General features: G+C 40.3%; 1 protein-coding gene across 3 annotated transcripts in view; it reads right to left on the minus strand.

Moving 5' to 3' along the window:
• Positions 1–226: 226 nt before the first annotated feature.
• MSH3 (mutS homolog 3) overlaps positions 227–19,305 on the minus strand; it is a 137,591-nt gene continuing 118,512 nt past the window's right edge. For all 3 annotated transcript variants that reach the window (XM_045848096.1, XM_045848095.1, XM_045848097.1), the window contains exons 21-24: positions 16,023–16,209; positions 11,147–11,276; positions 5,277–5,442; positions 227–942 (exon numbers count right to left, since the gene is read on the minus strand). In XM_045848096.1, coding sequence (XP_045704052.1) covers positions 834–942; positions 5,277–5,442; positions 11,147–11,276; positions 16,023–16,209 — 592 coding nt within the window. In that variant the 3' untranslated portion in view covers positions 227–833. The remainder of the gene's footprint in view (positions 943–5,276; positions 5,443–11,146; positions 11,277–16,022; positions 16,210–19,305) is intronic.

Genomic DNA, 19,305 nt, shown 5'->3' on the forward strand with positions numbered 1-19,305 from the left:
CCAACCATGCAGGGCAGGAGTGCTGTCACCAATCCACTAAGCTGCACGTTCAATACTAGAGACCACACATTTGCACACTGGTTAGTAGGAAGGTCCGAACCTGAAGGGTAAGCTCAATTTCACATATTTTGAAGAAGCAGCAATCTTGGTTCCATAATTAAACCTTAAAAGTAACAACTGCCAGAAAGCTGGAAACCCCAAAATTCAACAAAAAATATATAATCTCTAACAAGTATTCATTAAATGTTTATTACTTGAATGACAAATAATTTCATCTAATAGTCTTTAAATTGCTTAAAACTGATAATATTCAACTTTTCAAATTTCATATGATCTTATTCCTTCTGTGCCCTAGTTTCTAAAAGCTTGATAACTCCAGTTCTTATCAAAAATTCTTATGCTCAGAGCAAATAAAGTGGTAGTGTTATAAAATTATTTTAGTTCAAGTGAAAAGGGAATTCTTGTCAGACATTTCACCCAGTGACAAATTATCTAAACTGAAACAAATGCAAATATAAATTAGAATTTTATATCACTCTCTAAAGACTCAAAAACTATATTCTACCACTTTAGGCTTTCTGAGGTTTTGATTTTGTGTGGAGCTTAGCATCCCTGAAGTTTTCTAATTACATAGCACAAGTCTTCATACTCCAGTGTTGATATATTTTAAGTCAGGATGAACTGGACTCTCCGCACAAAAGCTCAGTTTCTAACAGGAAACCCCGGGGCCGTGTTTTATGCTCACACAAAGACGGCTGCTACTGGAGGGCTATTTTGCACAGTTGGTGTTTTTCATTCTCTCATTTTTGTTCAAAACATATTCTTCATTTTAATCAGGAAGAGAAGTCTGTAATTTCTTCCATTTCAAACTCGTCTGTCCATTTCTGCAGGTCTTTTGCATCATGTATCGTCCATAATTTTGTAAAACACTTTAGCCTTTTCCTGGAGAGAAAGTAAAATACTATTTATTTTATATACGAAATTGTTGGGAAACAACACATCTCACTGCAGGCTATGAGATTCTGTGACATCAGGACCCCCGGCAGGGCCCCATGGGTAGCACGCTGTGTCGGCGTAGGCCGGCTGGGAAGGGGTTTTGCAGGACCGCCGCTATAATCAAGGGATGGAGGTCATCAACCAGCACTGTTGCCTCCACAGGAGGGGAGAACCCAGCTTCCACCCTTTTCTGACCCAGCGGGGGCTGTGTATACTCACAGGATAAAAAGTAAAATTGACCGAATAAAATAAAGCTAGCTAATGAACGAGTGAAATGCCAACATAAGACAGACCTGCTTTTTTCTGTAAAAAGCAACCCAGTTACGTGTTCAGGATCTGAAGCCAGAGTATCTGAGTTCCCATTACTGCTCCATCACTGTCTGCCTGTGTGGCCCTGCTTTCTTGGTCAGTTTCCTGCTCTGGCTTGGCCTCATCTTCCCCAGCTCTACCACGGGGACTATGACAGCACCTACCTCACAAGGTTGTTATGTGGCTTAAGTGAGTTCATGTACACAGGGCAATAGAGGAAAAATAACTGGGTTATTAAGTACTGCCCAGACTTGTTTCTGTGCACAGTAAGTATTCAGTAAATATTAGCTGTTACAACAAACCCACACTGATGCACAAGACTTGGTTTGGATTCCTTGATCTAGCCAATGGAATTGATAAGATAAGGACTTCTGAATATAGGGTTCTGACAAATTATGTGACTCCATCCTGATGCAACCTCTTCTTACAATTCTCTGTCTTTGGAAGACAACTTTCTATATTTCAGAATGTCACACAGTAGTTGGAAGGGTTAAAATATTTATAAATTATCTGGGAATTTTATTGCTCTTGCTTTTTAGGCTATATGGCAGCAACACCTTGCATATACCTTTTGTAGTGAAATTTATTCTAGTTTCTTTAGGGAAAAAGAAAAATCACAGCAAGCCAACAAAAGAGGAGTAAACATTGTCTTTGGACTTGGCAAAGAACTATGGCTAAGTTTATCTTTAAACTCTCACAGATGATTACTTTTCTCTCTGGATGAATTTTACGTTAATCTACTTTTAACAAATGATTAGAAATAGGATGTCACTGAGTACATCATGTGCTTTAATTTGGCACTGCAGAAATGATCCAGAAGACACTGTCAACAGAGAAAGCTACAGGTCATTTGTACCCAAACACTTGGGTGCTGGTCAACCACCACTTCCCATGGCACAGTGCGAGTCCAAGGCTGGACCATGAGGGGAAGGAGAAAGAAAAGAGAAGTTGGTTGCACACTATACTTGAGTATACAAGTTGGCAATTGTTTAATACCAAGTATCAATATTTAAATTTGGTCATGATTTCCATAACAAAAAAATATTATTCTAATATGGTGGCCAGGCCAGATTTTCTGTTTGGCCTACCAGCTGTCTACTCATTCATGGTCATCGTTACTGACCAAAGCAGTAATGTCCTGCCCCCACCTCCGGGAAAATCACAGTATCCTTCCAGGCAGAGCAGGAGTCAGGCAGAAGGAAGATAAAAAGCTTATACTGTTTGGTAATAGTCTTATATTTAAGCAACTAAAGGCTATAATTTATTATTTATGAATGCAACATCTTCCTAGGAATATCTTCCTTCCAAAGTACATCTCAGGTTTATATTAAGATTAGTTTATATACTGACTACATACAGGCTGGATATCAAGGGTAAAGGGTGGAATGCATTCATATAAGTATTCTAGGACACAGACAGAAGTCAAGTTTAGAATGAAATATTTGTCAAAAACAAATCCACTGGGACTAGACTTCTGGTCTAAGATGGAAGCATATGTAGTCACACCTTGCCTCCTCATACAACTACAGCAAAAATTACAACTAGACGACAAAACAAGAAACACCCAGAATCATCAGAAAATCAAGCTGCATGGAAGTCTGACAACCAAGGAATTAAAGAAGCCACATTCATCTAGTTGGATAGGAGGGGCAGAGATGCAGAGAGAAGCGGAGAGGCACAGAAATGTGAAACAGGCAGTCCCACATCCCCATGTGGTGAATAAATATTAGGAGGGGTACCTCAGGAGCAAGGGATTCCAGCTCCAGACCAGACCACCCAGCCCAGGGTTCCAGTACCAGGAAAATAAGACCCCATAACCTCTGGCTACAAAAACAAGTGGGAATTGAGGCAGCAGAAGAAACTGCAGGATTCTCAGGAGTCACCTCTTAAAGGGCCCACCCACAACAGACTTAGGACTCACACGAACCACCCCCTGAGATTTGGCACCAGGGAAACAGCTGGAAGGGTACCAGTGGCATATGGGGAGAAATCGAAGTGATTGGCAACAAGGTGAGGGCCAGGAGACAGCTTCCTCCCAGGCAAACATAGGCTAGGCAGCAGCATTGTTCCCTCTCTGAGCCCTCACCCACACAGAGCCACAGAGTGGTGACATGGGTTGCTCTGCACTGGCAACTCATGTTGGCCTTACCTAGGGCCCCACCCCATACAACTTACAGGTGTGCTTTTCTACAATAGGTCACTCTACTAAGATATAGAGGCAGCAGCTCTCCCTAATATACAGAAACAAACAGAGAGGCTGACAAACTGAGAACAAAGAAATATGGCCCAAATGAAAGAACAGAACAAAACTTTAGAAAAACAACCAAACAAGACAGAAATAAGCAATCTATCAGATGCAGAGTTCAAAACACTGGTTATCAGGATGCTCAAGGAACTCATTGGCTACTCCAACAGCATAAGAAAGACCCAGGCAGAAATAAAGGTTACATTAAGTGAAATAAATAAAAATGTACAAGGAACCAACAGTGGAGGGGATATGAAGCTGTGAATCAAATCAACGATTTGTAACATAAACAAAGAAAATTCAATCAACAGCAAAAACAAAAAAGAATTTAAAAACAATGAGGACTAGAAGTCTAAGGGGTTCTCTAGAGCATCTTCAAACATACCAAAATCTGAATTATCGGGGTATTAGAAAAAGAGAGAGAACAAGAAATCAAAAAGTTATTTGAAAAAAATAACGAAAGAAAACTTCCCGAATTTGGTGAAGGAAATAGACATACAAGTCCAAGAAGCACAGAGAGTCCCACACAAGTTGGACCCAAAGAGGAACACACCAATACACATCATAATTAAACTGCCAAAGGTTAAACATAAAGAAAGAATCTTAAAAGCAGCAAAAGAAAAGCAGATGGTTACCTACAAAGGAGGTCCCATAAGACTGTCAGCTGATTTCTCAAAAGAAACTTTGCAGGCTAGAAGGGACTGGCAAGAAGTATTCAAAGTGATGAAAAGCAAGGACCTACAATCAAGATTATTCTATCCAGCAAAGCTATCATTTAGAATGGGAGCTTCCCAGACAAGGTAAAGCTAAAGGAGTTCATCACTACACTAAGCCACTGTTATATGAAATGTTAAAGGGAATTATATAAGAAAAAGATAAAAACTATGAACATTAAAATGGCAATAAATTCACAACTATCAACAACTGAATCTGAGAAACAAATTAAGCAAACAAGTAGAACAGGAACAGAATCATAGATATGGAGATCACTTGGAGGGTTACGAGCTGGGAGGGGAAAGGAGGAGAATGGGGGAAAGTGCAGGAATTAAGAAGCACAATTGGTAGTACAGAATAGACAGGGGGTGTTAAGAACAGTACAGGAAATGGAGTAGCCAGAGAACTTACACGAATGACCCACAGACAGGAACTAAGGAGGGGGTGCAATGTTAGAGAGAATGGGGATTCTGGGTGGAGGAGGGTAAGGGGGAAAACCTTGGACAACTGAATCAATAGCATAATCAATAAAACATTTATTTAAAAAATCCACAAAGTTACATGTAGACACTGACTACAATTACCTCATTAATTAATACTATTATTTTCATTCATGTCCTGACAGAATTCTCAATTTCTGAATGCAACCATTACATATCTCAATACAATAAAGGAAAAAAAAAAGAGGTACCTCAAAGGTTTTATATATTCAGGTTTCTTTTAGTAATTTTTTGTACAAATGAATATTTTAAGCAACTAATGTGGTGGCACACATTAAGGAGTTAACTTAATTCTTTAGAAAAAATGACAGAAAAACCAATTTAGCAACTTAACAGAGAGATCTGGCTAGGAAAGCAGACTGAATTCACATAAGCTTTGGGAGAGCTGTTTTCATTTCACTGTAATTAAATGCTTCAGAATATCTGAAGAGGTGCTTAAAGGACAATCCGCTTCCTTGGACAACGTGGAAGGTTTCATTATAAACGAGAAAATGCAATACCATCATTCTGACCTTTTCACATTTATTAATCCTTCCAGCTCTTTTGACTTGCTGGCTGCTTTCTTTAAAATTTCGCCAGGAACATCTGCTAGTTTAGCCACATTTAGTCCATAACTCCTTGCTGCGATTCCTCTGGTTATTTGATAGAGAAAAGTGACAAACTCAGGGGATTCTTCACCTATAAAAAATTAAAAACAAAAAAGGAAATGAAAAAAAAAAACCATGCCTGAAAGTTGAAAGATTAGAGGATTAAATAAGACATACAAGTTTTTATAACTTTAATAAAAATTACAATCCCAAAAAAGAAATCCATTGTTCCTTATCACCTGTTAGCGCCTCTGATCAATTTTACATATCCAGAAAAAGGAAAATACTGTTGGAAAATGCTTTTGCATTGAGGGCCTTATGGCTTACTTAGAATAGTTTTTAAAAACGATTCATTGCAAGCTAAGAAACACTCAAGTTTTACGCAGCTCACTGAAAATTTTGAAGTGAACATCTACATCGAAAGAGAGTGATCTGATACACGCTGCACCATAATCTCCCTTTAAAAACAGGTTTTTAAATAGTGTTACTCCAGTCAGAGAGTGTGTTCACACAGTCTTGTATGTATGTACTCTGTAAAGTAACATATATAAAAGCTGTTTCTAAAAGTGCTAGAAACAAAACAACAACAAAAACAGATAAGGAAATATTACACGTTGCACAGTTTAAATGAGACGGAGAAATTCTGGTTTATTAAATATCCTAGTAACCAAGAGTACTATATACAGAAGTGGATGCCGTTCAGTACCGTGAGATCCTACTTAGGACTGACGGGTTTATTGCCCCACCTGCCAGAAAGGTTGTTAGCCTGCCCGCTGAGCTACGTGCCCTCTTTAGAAATTCCCTGAGCTGAAGAGAGCTGCCTCCCCCAAGGGCACGACTGACTGTCTGGAGCAGCCTGCACCCAGTGGCTGGCTGCCATGCAGGTGGGGAGGCAGCCTCGGAGATGGCCACCGAAGATGCCTGCCTCCTGTGTTCAAGTCCTGTCAGTTCCCCTCCTTGAGTGCAGGCTGGACCTAGTGACTTACTTCCTGTGATAGAATATGGCACAAATGATGGGATGTCACTTCTGAGATTAGATTACAAAAAAGTGGCCCCTGTCTTGGGCACTCTCGCTTGCTGCTTGCTCCGAGGGAAGCCAGTTGACATGCGGGCTGCTCTAAGGAGAGGCACATATGGAAAGAAACTGGTGTCTCCTGGCAACAGCCGGCGAGGGCCCGGAGGCCTGCCAACAGCCCTGTGAGTGGGCTGGGAAGTGGATTTCACTCGTCAGGCCTCTGCCCCCGACAACACCTTGCTTGTATCCTTGGGAGAGAAGGTGGGTGCTGGAAGTGGGAGGCAGAGGTGTCAGCTCAGCCATCCATGGATTCCTGACCCACAGAAATTAGGAGAGTGTTTGCTATTTTAAGCTATTCTGTTTGGGGGTAATTTGTTATGTTGTAAAAGGTAACTAATAAAGGGCGTAAGGCCTGATTCCCTCGCCCCAAGCTGAGGTAACTGTGAAGGACCAGTCCAGCCTCAGAGCTTTCCATGGGGCTGGCTGGGGCCTTATGGCTGCGTCACAGCCCAGTCCTGCCCAGCCCTACCCTCAGCGCTGACCGTACTGCACTCCTCAGTACCCTGCAGCACGCAAATCTCAGGTTCGGCTTCCTGGGGAATCCAGTTTACCTCACATGCACACACACATGAATTAAAGACTTTTAATGAATGAGGCTATAATGAAACACAATAATACAAACACAATGCTGCTTATAGTTTAATCTTTGATCATTCTAAAGCACCTTGGGGGTTATACAGCTTTTATTATAAAATTCAATTTAACTGTAGTGTGTTGTAAAAATGTCCATGATGAACAAGATTTACAATGATTTCTGATACCCTAGTATACTTACTGTAAGTTTATCAAGAGAATTTTCTCATACATTTTTTCATTTGACAAACATGTATGCATTGTTCTTTTACCAGCTAACAACTAAAACATCAAGAGTGAACACAACAGAAAAACAGAATAAAGGAGTTTTTCTTAACCTCCTTTAAGAATTCAGCAACAGGCACATAATGCCTTTTGCAGGGCAGGTGCGGGAAGCAGGAGGTGAAAGAATGGGGACGCTCTCGGGAATACACAGACTAGGACTTACATTACAAAGCTCTAAGAATACCTTGTGCCTCCAAATAAAACTTAAGGAACACAAAGAGCAGGTGAAGAAGTGGGTGGGAACCGACAAGGAAAAGATGGAGAAACCAGTACCTGCTAACCTGGGTCGCGTTTGGTTACATGCAATGCTCACAAAACAAAAAGTAAAGTGAACAGCAGCAGGCAATCAAAACAGCAAACTCTTCTCATCTTTAAGACAAATATTTTCTTTATCACTTCAACAGGGTTGGTCCTAACTGATCTCCCTCATGCTGGCCTTCCTAAAAAAAGATTCATTCATCTGTCTGTCTGTCTGTTTATAATCCATCCATCCATCCATCCATCCATCTCTTGAAAGCCTACTAAATGCCACAAACCCCTTTTTCTTAAGCATTTTCCTTTTTTATTTCACTTAATATATAATATATCGTATAAATAGCTATAAAATGCTTTTTATATTTAATATAGCTATCAAATAGAGCCAAACCATATAAAATAATACATTGTTCTAAATATTTTATTAATATACCTTAGTATTAATTATGGTAGTTTTCACACCATCCAAGTAAATCAAGGACCACTCTCCCATAATCACTTGGGGGAACTCTTTTTACAATTACGTTCTACCTCGACTGTCTCTTGCTGAGTCCCCCACCTCCCTTTGATGGGGCATGGCGGACGGAGAGGAGGGAGAGAACACGTGCGGTAGAAATGTGGAGGCAGAGAGAGCACAGTGGACGGACGGTAGAAACAACTCATTTCTTTACTGCCTCACAATAAAAATTCTTGGTAAGAAATTTACTTATAAGCTGTGACCATTTTTTAAATGGGTATTATTGAAAAGCTTATTTGACACTGCTTAAGAGTAAGTAAAAGTAGTAATTCACGTTTCTGCTTGTTAGAAGGAAACAGCAAAATCTGTTTTGAAGCCAAACTTCTACAGGCAGTTACTAAAGAGATATGTCCTGATCAAAAAGACTCTGAAATCACTTTTAAGGACCAGTTCCTAAAATTATGAGGTTAGGTGACTTGTCCAACATTTTATAGACTGGAATAGCCAGAAACACAGGTTTCTTGCAGGCCCACTGCTTTATCTACCATATATCATGGGAAATAGGTAGATGCAGTATCTTGGAAACCAGCCAAACAGGTATTTGGAGCGTTTTACTGGTGAGCTATGTAATGGCCTCTAGTTTAGACAGAAGAGGAGTTAGGCTGGAGGTAAGAGATGAAGCACAGACATAGCCAGGAATAATAAAGGAAGTGAGCAGACAATGGAGCAATGCTTCAAATTACTTGAGTGAAAATGATTTTCAACCTAAAGTTCTAGCCCTTGCTAAATTATAAATCAAGTATGAAGGCATAATGGAGACATGCCATTCAGGCAAAATATCAAAAATTTTATCTCCTTTAGTTGATATTGCTAGTATCTATTCCACCCATAAAGAAAACCCTCGTTTACAAAGGAGTTAACTCCCCGACCATTTAATTTGGGAAACAGTGTTCTCATATCCAGCTCTAAAAGTTGATCCTGAGTACAGTGTAGGCAGATCAAAGCCACCCCTGCCATTCTCACTTCCAAGAAGTGGTTTAAGAATGAGTATGTGATTCAGTTCTGAACATGAGAGAGGACAACGATGAGATGCTAGTGAGCCTCTGAGAAAAGCGCCCTTGCTCCTGAGACAGAGTCACAGGAAACACAGATCCCTTCCCTTCCTTTAGACATTGTCAAGTCTGATGTAATGCGGAATGGGCTCCAGCCTTCTTGCCACTAGCCTGAGGATGAAGCCAGCAGGGCAGGAAGTCAGAGCCTGGAGAACCACAGAGAAGAGAGCTGTAACGGGAGATTAGATACACCCTCACTGTTTGAGCCAGAGTGACTCCAAGTGTTTGTTACTTGAAATCAAATGCACAGTGGAAAGGGTGAGAGAATTCCTAGGATGGTGGTAATGGCAGGTCACAGGAAAACAGTCAGGCGGCCTGGGGTGTAATCCAGTCAGGTGAAGAGAACAAAGACTGCAGGAGAAGTGACCCCAGTGGGGAAAAGTGGAACCAGCAGATTCAATCATGTGGAAAAGTGTCTAGAGGTGTTTTATAAAGCTAGTGGAGGATAGAGGGAGATTCAACCATAGATGCAAATAAAACAATGAAATGAAAAAATAAAAACATTATTACCTTCAAGAAAACAGAAAGAGCTGTACAAGAAAGAAAATGTACTGGTTCATGAGTGAGCAATACTTACTGGCAATGACAGTGGAAACAATGAATATGAATAAAACAAAAGAAAAGTGAAACAACTACACCGGGATGACAGAGGAAGGGAAAGCTGATGACCTCCACCTAACACAATGAGAAGTCAATCAGTGTTAAGCCAAGTTGATGAACCAGGAGAGAAGAAACTAGAAGAAATGGAGGAAAGAGTTAAAAGCAGTTGCTTTCAGACTGGGATGGGGAGAAGGCATGGAATGAAGGGGCGGAAGCAGGGGACTGCTCACTGGTAGCTTGAGCCTTTAAGCATCACTTAATTTTTTAAATTATGTTCATGAATACAATGTCAAATCAGTAAAAAAAAAATGCCACAACACAAGATGTAAGGCTCTGGGTTAGCAGTCAGTTTGCACTGAATGCTTACCCCTGGCCCTTCCCTATTGGTGAATTCCATTTTCTTTATCCCACTAGGTTTTAGCTTGTAAGCTCCTCCTGTCACTTTGGAAGCAGATTAGTAGATATGAAAATGCTTCCATGAGATAATTTATGAGGTGTCTTTGAAGACTGCATGGTAGTAAAAGGCAAGAATTGCCTAACATTACTTTATCTTAGGTCCAATGCTTTGTTTTATTTTGGTTAGTTGCCTGATTTCTTTTTCAGGTCCATTCTTATAGCTCTTCCAAAATAAAATTTGGACTCCGGAGTGTCTTGGATCATGGATTTTCCATAATAGCACATCAACTGTGTAAACCATCACTGGCCAACAGACTGGTGGCTTTAAAAAATTACTACCATAGGAAAAAAATTATGCTAAAATCTACTACATTACATACAGCACTTGATTTGCTTCTATTGGCTAATAGTGTTCTTTCTCATGAAATGTCTCATTTCTGTGACACTAACAGTAAGAGGAAAGACTAGGGAAAACGCTGCAGATCCCACACAGCGGTTCTAGCAGAGCAAAAAGAGCCTGCCAGCAGTGGACATGGATTCTAGGCTCAGTTTGGCCCCCATCCAGGGGGCTGACATGGGCAAGCTATATACTTCACCTGACATTCAGTTTCCTTGTCAAATTAACATGAAACATGTCCAGTATAGAACATGGTGCTTAGTAAGCAATTAATACTGAATAATGTTTTGGAGAAAATAACAGGCATTTTAAAAGATGACTAATTATACTCTACACTTAACTGTTAGGACAGCTTTCCTGAGATCAATCTAAGAGGAAAACCTAACATCCCCCACAACCCCACCCTCTTCTTGTGAAAAATGAGATAAGGAATACCAGGGAAAGACTCAGAGATGGCAAGGATAAATGTGAATTCTTTTTGATCCAAAGCTGAGGGCAAGTTAATTTGGACACATGTCATTTACAATCAATATTCACAGCTTTTATTATTAACAAGCAATAAGTTCATGTTCCTATGAACTTTAAGTTATCAAACACGAATAACAGCAACATTCTAGTTGTACCTATTACAGGAATGCTCCATACCTGGGTCCTGTTTGCTTTCATCCTCACTGACCAAGAATCCCATGTGGTAATTCCCCACCTGCTGTGGGTAATTTTTCTCTAATTCACACACTGGTGGGTAATGGGTGACAAACAGGGTTAAGGATTTCACCTAAAATAGTAAGACATAGAATAAGTGTTATTTTTAGATTGTATTTAATTGAAACTCTTCCCCAATTTTCTATTTTGAAGAATTTTAAATCTTCATTAAAGTTGCAAGAAAAGTAAAATGAACACCCACATGTTCTTTATCTAAACAACCATTAATGTTTTGCTATATTTCCCTTTCCTTCCTCCCTCCCCACCCTTCTCTCTCTACCTCATTCTCTCTCAATCCCCTGAAGCATCTGAACATTGTGACACTGCATCCTACCTTCTAAGAACAAAAAAATTCTCCTATATAATCAGAATAACATTATTACACTCAAGAAATTTAACATCGATACATTGCTATTACATCCAACATATAGTCTGTAAGTTTCCCTAAACTGTTCCATCAGAGTTCTTTATAAATGTTCCTTTTTTAATCAAGGATCGTGCAGTGCACTTAGTCACGTCTCTTTAATTTCCTTTAATCTAGAAGAGTTCCCCAGCCTCTTCTTTTTTATCTCTTATGACATGAACATTTTTGAAGTATCCAAGACCTGTTTCACATAATGTCCCTCAATTTAGATTTGACTGATGGTTTCCTCCTGATTAGATTCAGATTACACCTCATTGCCACGAATATCACATATCTATGGAGATGACGTACCCTTTTCAGTACATCACACTGGGCGGCACATATCAATATGACTCCTTACTGGGGGTGCTAAATGTGAATTTGGTTTAAGCAACGACCAAATCCCCCCATTGTCCTGACACTTTTCTCCTTTGAAATTAACAAATATGTTGGGGGGGGGGAATATTGTATTTTGAGTCTCTAAGAATCTTTCATTCAATGGTTTTACCACCTAATGATTATCAGTGGCTGAGTCGGTTATTATTATGGTGGTTAGTAAATTATTAGTTGGCATTCTATAGTGTTTTCCCTTCTCCCCACCTTAACTCCACCATTTTAATTTTAAATTTTATTTTGTTGGTATCAGTATGGATTCAATGGATTCTTTAATAAGCATTAGCTTAAAGTACACATTATATATCATAGAAATCTCTATCTTACGGAAAGTTAACACCAAATTATGGTCTAAAAGTTAGTAGAAGAGGATCATTAAATTGAAGAACTCCAGTTTTGGTTCATTGGCTATTCACTTTATGAAAAGTCAGTGGGCCTTCTCTCTTACAACAATTACAAATAAAGCTACTAAGGCAGCGTTTCCTTGACAAGCTGCTCCTCAAGTCTTGCCCAAGGGGTCTCTGCCTCTGCAAGGTGCCCTCCCCTGAGTGACAGGCATTTCCAGCCAGGAGACCTGAGGGTTTGTGCTGCAGCGCTGCTCCCCTCGAGGCTGTGTGAACTCACAGCAGCAAAACACGGCCTCCCCCATCACTCCTCTCTGCTCCCTTCCCCCTTCTTAGCAACCAAAACACACCACGAAAATAAGTATTTTCATCTGTAAAAAAGTTAGAGACTCTTGTTCCAGAAGAATGTTCTTCAAGGACTTCCCTCTAAGATAAATTTTAGCTAAAAATAACACTTTCCTTATTAATATTTAAAATACCCAAAAACTGCTAGAGAAGCAATGAAAATTGAAGTGACAAATTCAGCTGTCATAATTTATTCCTGAAGGTTCTTAAATGAATCTTTGAAATATTACCAAATTGGAGAGGTAAAGATTTTGGAGTCCATGTTAAAGGGGCTTATTTAAGAAAAAGAAGATGATCAAAACTATGAACTATTAACAATTATCTGTAACAAACAATCTAAGGAACAAACTAAGCAGACAAGAAAAACAGAGACAGATTCATGGATACAGAGAGCATGTTGATGGTTGCCAGATGGGAGGGGGTGTGAGGGAACAGGTGAAGAGGTGAGGGGGTTAAGCAGTACAAGTGGGTAGTCAGAGAATAGCGGTGGGGATGTCAAGTACAGTATAGGGAATGGAGCAGCCAAAGAACTTACATGCATGACCCATAGACATGAACAAATATGGGGGGCGGTACCTGAGGGAGTGGGGGGTGCTGGGTGGAGGGGGGCAAAGGGGGAAAAATTGGGACAACTATAATAGCATAATCAATAAAATATAATTAAAAAACAAGAAAATGAGGGAAAGACACAAACAAAAAAGTAAGAAAGTGAACAAGAGAGAAAAAGAAAAACCGAAGAGGAGGTAAGGCTCAGGGGCAGGGGACAGGCAGAGAAAGCGAGACTCAAATGAACGAAGACAGAATAAATAAAAGGTAAGAGTTTGATAGAGAAGACAGGGACTGAAAGTTCGATACTATCAAAATTTCACACTGCGATGCTTAGAAATACACTTTGAAAACAGATATGCAGTGTGGGGGGCAGTGCGGGTGGATGTGACTAAAACACAAAAAGACACAAAGAGATGAGATCATAAGACCTTATATTAAGATCTTTTATAATATTGTTGCAAAAAGTGACTTCGGGCCAAGATGGAGGCATAGGTAGACACACTGTGCCTCCTTGCACAACCAAGATTGAGACAACAACAATTTAGAAACAGAATAACAACCAGAACTGACAGAAAATTGATCTGAATGGGAGTCAGACAACCAAGAAAATAGACGTATTCATCTAGACCAGTAGGAGGGGCGGAGTCGGGCAGCCGGGCGCAGGTCGCAGCGAGGAGAGCAGAGAGCGTTGGGACCGGGTGCATGAAGCATCGGGGGCGTGCAAGATGGCAGAAGGTGGACCCTGAGCGTGCAAGCGGGAGCTGGCAGACCCCGGCCGAGGGGTGGCAATCAGCAGACCCAGCGAGACGGTGATTGTGAAGCAAGGCACTGTGCACAACCCAGGATCCCAGCGCTGGGAAATAGAGCCTTGGGGCACTGATTGAGGACACCTGTGGGGACTGAGGAGCAGGGAGGGACTCCCAGCCTCTCAGAAGAGATCCTTGGAGGGTCCCACAGTGTGCACAAGCCCACCCATATGAGAATTGGCACCAAAGGGGCCCAGTTTGCTCTTGGGAAGCAGTGGAAGGCACTGAAGTCCCCTGGAGAGCGGAGCAAGCTCCACTGTTCCCTCTAGGACCCCGCCCCCACACACAATGTCACAACCCAGAGACTGGGGTGCCCCCCCCGCCCCGGTGAACACCTAAGGCTCCGTCCCTCATACATAACAGGTGCAACCAGACAAAAGGGGGAAAAAAAAAGATGGCTCAAACAGACCTGAAAGCCCCAGAGCCAGTTTTTTTAAGCGACTGAGAGATAGCCAACCTATCAGATGCACAGTTCAAAGCACTAGTGATCAGGATGCTCACAGAATTGGTTGATTTTGGTCACAAATTAGATGAACAAATGAAGGCTACAATAAGTGAAATGAAGAAAAATGCGCAGGGAAACAATAGTGATGGAATGAAAGCTGGGTCTCACATCAATGGAGTGGACCAGAAGGAAGAAAAAAACAAACAACCAGAAAAGAATGAAGAAATAAGAATTTAAAAAAATGAGAGGCTTAGGAACCTCCAGGACATCTTGAAACGATCCAACATCCGAATTATAGGGGTACCAGAAGGAGAGAGGAACAGCAACCAGTGGAAAACTTATTTGAACAAATGATAAAGGAGAACTTCCTTATTCTGGTAAAGGAAATAGACTTCCAGGAAGTCCAGGAAGCTCAGAGAATCCCAAAGAAGTTGGAACCAAGAAGAAACACACCAAGGCACATCATAATTACATTAGCCAAGGTAAAAATGAAGGAGAGAATTCTAGAAGCAGCAAGAAACAAAGAGACAGTAACTTACAAAGGAGTTCCCATAAGACTGTCAGCTGATTTCTCCAAAGAGACCTTACAGGCAAGAAGGGGCTGGAAAGAAGTATTCCAAGTCATGAAAGACAAGGACCTACACCCAAGATGACTCTATCCAGCAAAGCTTTCATTTATAGTGGAAGGGCAGATTAAGTGCTTTTCAGATAAGGTCAAGTTAAAGGAGTTCATCATCACCAAGCCCTTATTATATGAAATGTTAAAGGGACTTATCTAAGAAAAAGAAGATAAAAAATCATGCATAGTAAAATGACAGCAAACTCACAATTATTAACAACCACACCTAAAACAAAAACAAAAAGAAACTTAACAAACAACTAGAACAGGAACAGAACCACAGAAATGGAGATCACATGGAGGGTTAACAATAGCGGAGTGGGAGGAGGAGAGAGGGGGAAAAGGTACAGAGAATAACTAGCATAGATGGTAGGTAGAAAATAGACAGGGAGAGGGCAAGAATAGTATGGGAAATGTAGAAGCTAAAGAACTTATGACACATGGACATGAACTAAAGGGGGGGAATGCAGGTGGGAGAGGGTGTGCAGGGTGGAGGGGAATGAAGGGGGAAAATGGGACAACTGTAATAGCGTAATCAATAAAATATATTTAAAAAGAGAATACTGTTGCAAAAAGTATGTATGTCACAGGATAAAAATGGCACTATCTTCTGTTTGTTCTTTCCTCAAGGATTGGCTTGCAGGTGGATGGACCCTGCTCTTGATATAGTGCTGGCCGCAAACAACAAGATACAGTTCTGGGTGAAAACACTGCCATAGAGGCACATCAGAAAATTACGAACATTATTTAGGGCCAATCTCTCTGAGCTCAATATATACCACCTAGCAATCAATGGCAGTAGTAGGGTCAGTTGTAACAATTGAAGGTACTTTTGAATATTCAGAAACTGAAGTCAGGAAAACAATTTGCACAGTATGTATCATTCATGTACAAAAAAATATGCAAGATACTTACATCTCTAATAAAATGCTCAAGGGTAGCATAAGCAATGGCAATTCCATCATGAGTGCTCGTCCCTCTTCCCAACTCATCCATGATAACCAAGGACTGTGGTGTTGCTTTCCTTATTATTTCTGCTGTGTCAGTCAGTTCCTCCATAAATGTACTCCGTCCTTTACATATATTATCTGCAGCACCCATCCTACAAATAAAATGAAGGCAGATTTTCCTCTGAACTTTATTATTAGGAAACTAGGCATTATTTTCTGAACACTAATTATAAAGATACTTACGGTTCTAAACACCTTGAGTCAGTAAGAGCTGAAATTACATTAAACTAAAGAAAACATACAGAGAACCGATCTGCCTGGCAATGGCAAATGTAGCCCAGCCCTATTGGAAAGCCCACAGGTACGTGGCGGCACACAGGACACCAAACCCACGGATCAGCTCTCCCGTGGGAGACCAGGCCTGCGTTGTACCGAGGCTGCTTTGAGACTTGCTCTTGCTAAAACTCTCTCACCCTGAGTTCAGGCAGCAAATGCTCACTGCATATCTTTTTTAAAAAAAATTATTTTAATTGTTGTTCAAGTACAATTTTTACTCCCATCCCAGCCCACTTACCAACCCTCCCCATCTCCCTCCCATTTCCACCTGCCCCTAGTTTTTGTCCATGTGCCCTTAATAACACTGCATATCTTTAACTTCCTAAAGTCTGTGCTAATTCTCCCAAGGACTGAAGTACAACCAGACCAATTACTCTTATTGTTCCCTTATATCTGCAACAGTTTTTCCTTGTTAATCTTTGGCTGATAATAACATAGCTCTGGCAGGCAAATATTTGGAGGGGGGTGTCTATGATTCTCAGGAATTAGAATAACAAGCAAACACTCAGTGAGATTTCAACGCAATAGTTTAAGTACTAAACTATTAGAAATCCTACAGTAACAGAGTGGTCTCATTGGCCATTTCAGGAATTGGAGAATGCTCTTGAGAAAGATATTCAAAGGTGAGATTTCAAATCAGGGAGAAAGGATGAATGATGAATCAATAAAAAAGATGTTAGCTGATTGGTTACTTCAGGGAAAAAAAAGATGTGCCCCTACTCAAATCACATTCCAAAATAAACTTACGTTGACTTAAAAGTTTAATGTAAAAACAGAAACCATAAACATACCAAGCAGTAAGATGAAATTTCATCTCTAGACAGGTGGGGGGTGACTTAGGCACATGGTGCGAAAACACGTGACAGCAACGCCCCATGACCCCACAGCGCGGTGCACTGTTACAGGGTTGCTGTCCTTGAGGAGGCCAGGCCAGATTTCAGTCCCAATTCTACGGTTAGGCCAGTGGTTTTCAAATATCTTTTTAACTACTAAATTCTTTGTTCAAATGAAATTTTGCAAAGGAATTCATTCTGCAAATGAGATAAAAAAAAAGCTGATTTGGTTAAAAAAACAGCACTATTAGGCCCTTTTTCCCATCCCAAGGGGGCTCTTTGGAACTCTTAAAACCCTGTAGAACAGTCTGCATTCGGAGCCAACACAATTTCTATTGCAATTCTACTTTCCATAGCACCTGATGAGAAAGGAGAAATGCTGCCCAGGAGATGCTGAAGAAATACTGGCTCATTATCCAGTCACCAAGGCCACTCGGGAGGCATGTGTTTATAATTGGTGGAACTGATAAAAATATTTTCAGATAACTTCTCTTAAGAAATATTTAGCATGTTTATCGTTCTGATAAATTTCAGTAATATAATGACTTAATATGACTCTGATGGACACAGAATTTTAGCACTGAACCCATTTTCCTTTTCACTTTTTTAATTATATTTTATTAATTATGCTATTACAGTTGTTCCAATTTTTCCCCTCTGCCCCCCTTGAGCCAAAACCCCCCACTCTTTCAGGTAATCCCCACACCATTGTTCATGTCCACAGGTCAGGCGTATAAATTCTCTGGCTACTCCATTTCCTATACTCTACTTTACATCCCCATGGCTATTATGTAACTACCTATTTGTACTTCTTAATCCCCTCACCTCTTCACCCATTTCCCCAAAACCCCCTCCCATCTAGCAACTATCAAAATGCTCTCCATATCCATGAATCTATCTCTGTTCTTCTTCCTTGCTTAGTTTGCTTTTCAGATTCATTTGTTGACAGGAGTGTATTTATTCCCATTTTATTATTCATAGTTTTTATCTTCTTTTCTTAATAAGTCCCTTTAACATTTCATATAATACTGGTTTGGTGATGATGAACTCCTTTAACTTTTTCTTGTCTGGGAAGCTCTTTATCTGCCCTTCCATTCTAAATAATATATTTGCTAGGTAGGCATTCTTGGCTGTGGGTCCCTGCTTTTCATGACTTTGAATATTTCTTGCCAGTCCTTTCTAGCCTGCAAAGTTTCTTTTGAGAAATCAGCTGACAATCTTATGGGAACTCCTTTGTAGATAATTATCTGCTTTTCTCTTGCTGCTTTTAAGATTCTCTCTTCATCTTTAACCTTTTGCGTTTTAATTATAATGTGTCTTGGAGTGGACCTCTTTGCATCCACCTTGTTTGGGACTCTCTGTGCTTCCTGGACCTGCTTGTCTATTTCCTTCACCAAATTAGGCAAGTTTTCTTTCATTATTTTTCAAGTAGATTTCCAATTTCTTGCTCTTTCTCTTCTCCTTCTGGCACCCCTATGATGCAAATGTTTGATGTCTGAAGTTGTCCCAGAGGCTGCTTATACTAACCTCATTTGGGGTGTTGGGAGAGGCTGTACCACTGGACCCTATAGGACACCTACTACATTAGGCCATGATACCAAGACAGGAAGTCATAGCAACTCTATCTAATACACAGAAACAAACACAGGGAGGCTGCCAAAATGAGGAGACAAAGAAACATGGCCCAAATGAAAGAACAGATCATAACTCCAGAAAAGAGCTAAACAAAATAGAAATAAGCAATCTTTCAGATGCAGAGTTCAAAATACTGGTTATAAGGATGCTCAAGGAACTTAGTGAGGACCTCAACAGCATAAAAAAGATACAGTCAGAAACAAAGGATACACTAATTGAAATAAAGACCAATTTACAGGGAAACAACAATAGAGTGAATAAACCCGAGAATCAAATCAGTGATTTGGAACATAAGGAAGCAAAAAACAACGAAGAAGAAGAAGAAGAAAGAAGAAGAAAGAAGAAGAAGAAAGAATCCTTTTCATCTTTGCTACTAGGACACAACTATATAACATTTTGTAATACCGAATAGCAACCTTGACTTATCTCAGGTTTCTATCCTTA

This window comes from Phyllostomus hastatus, unplaced genomic scaffold (genome assembly GCF_019186645.2).
Source record: "Phyllostomus hastatus isolate PE091 unplaced genomic scaffold, TTU_PhHast_1.1 phas_contig_58, whole genome shotgun sequence".
Classification (NCBI taxonomy): Eukaryota; Metazoa; Chordata; class Mammalia; order Chiroptera; family Phyllostomidae; genus Phyllostomus; species Phyllostomus hastatus.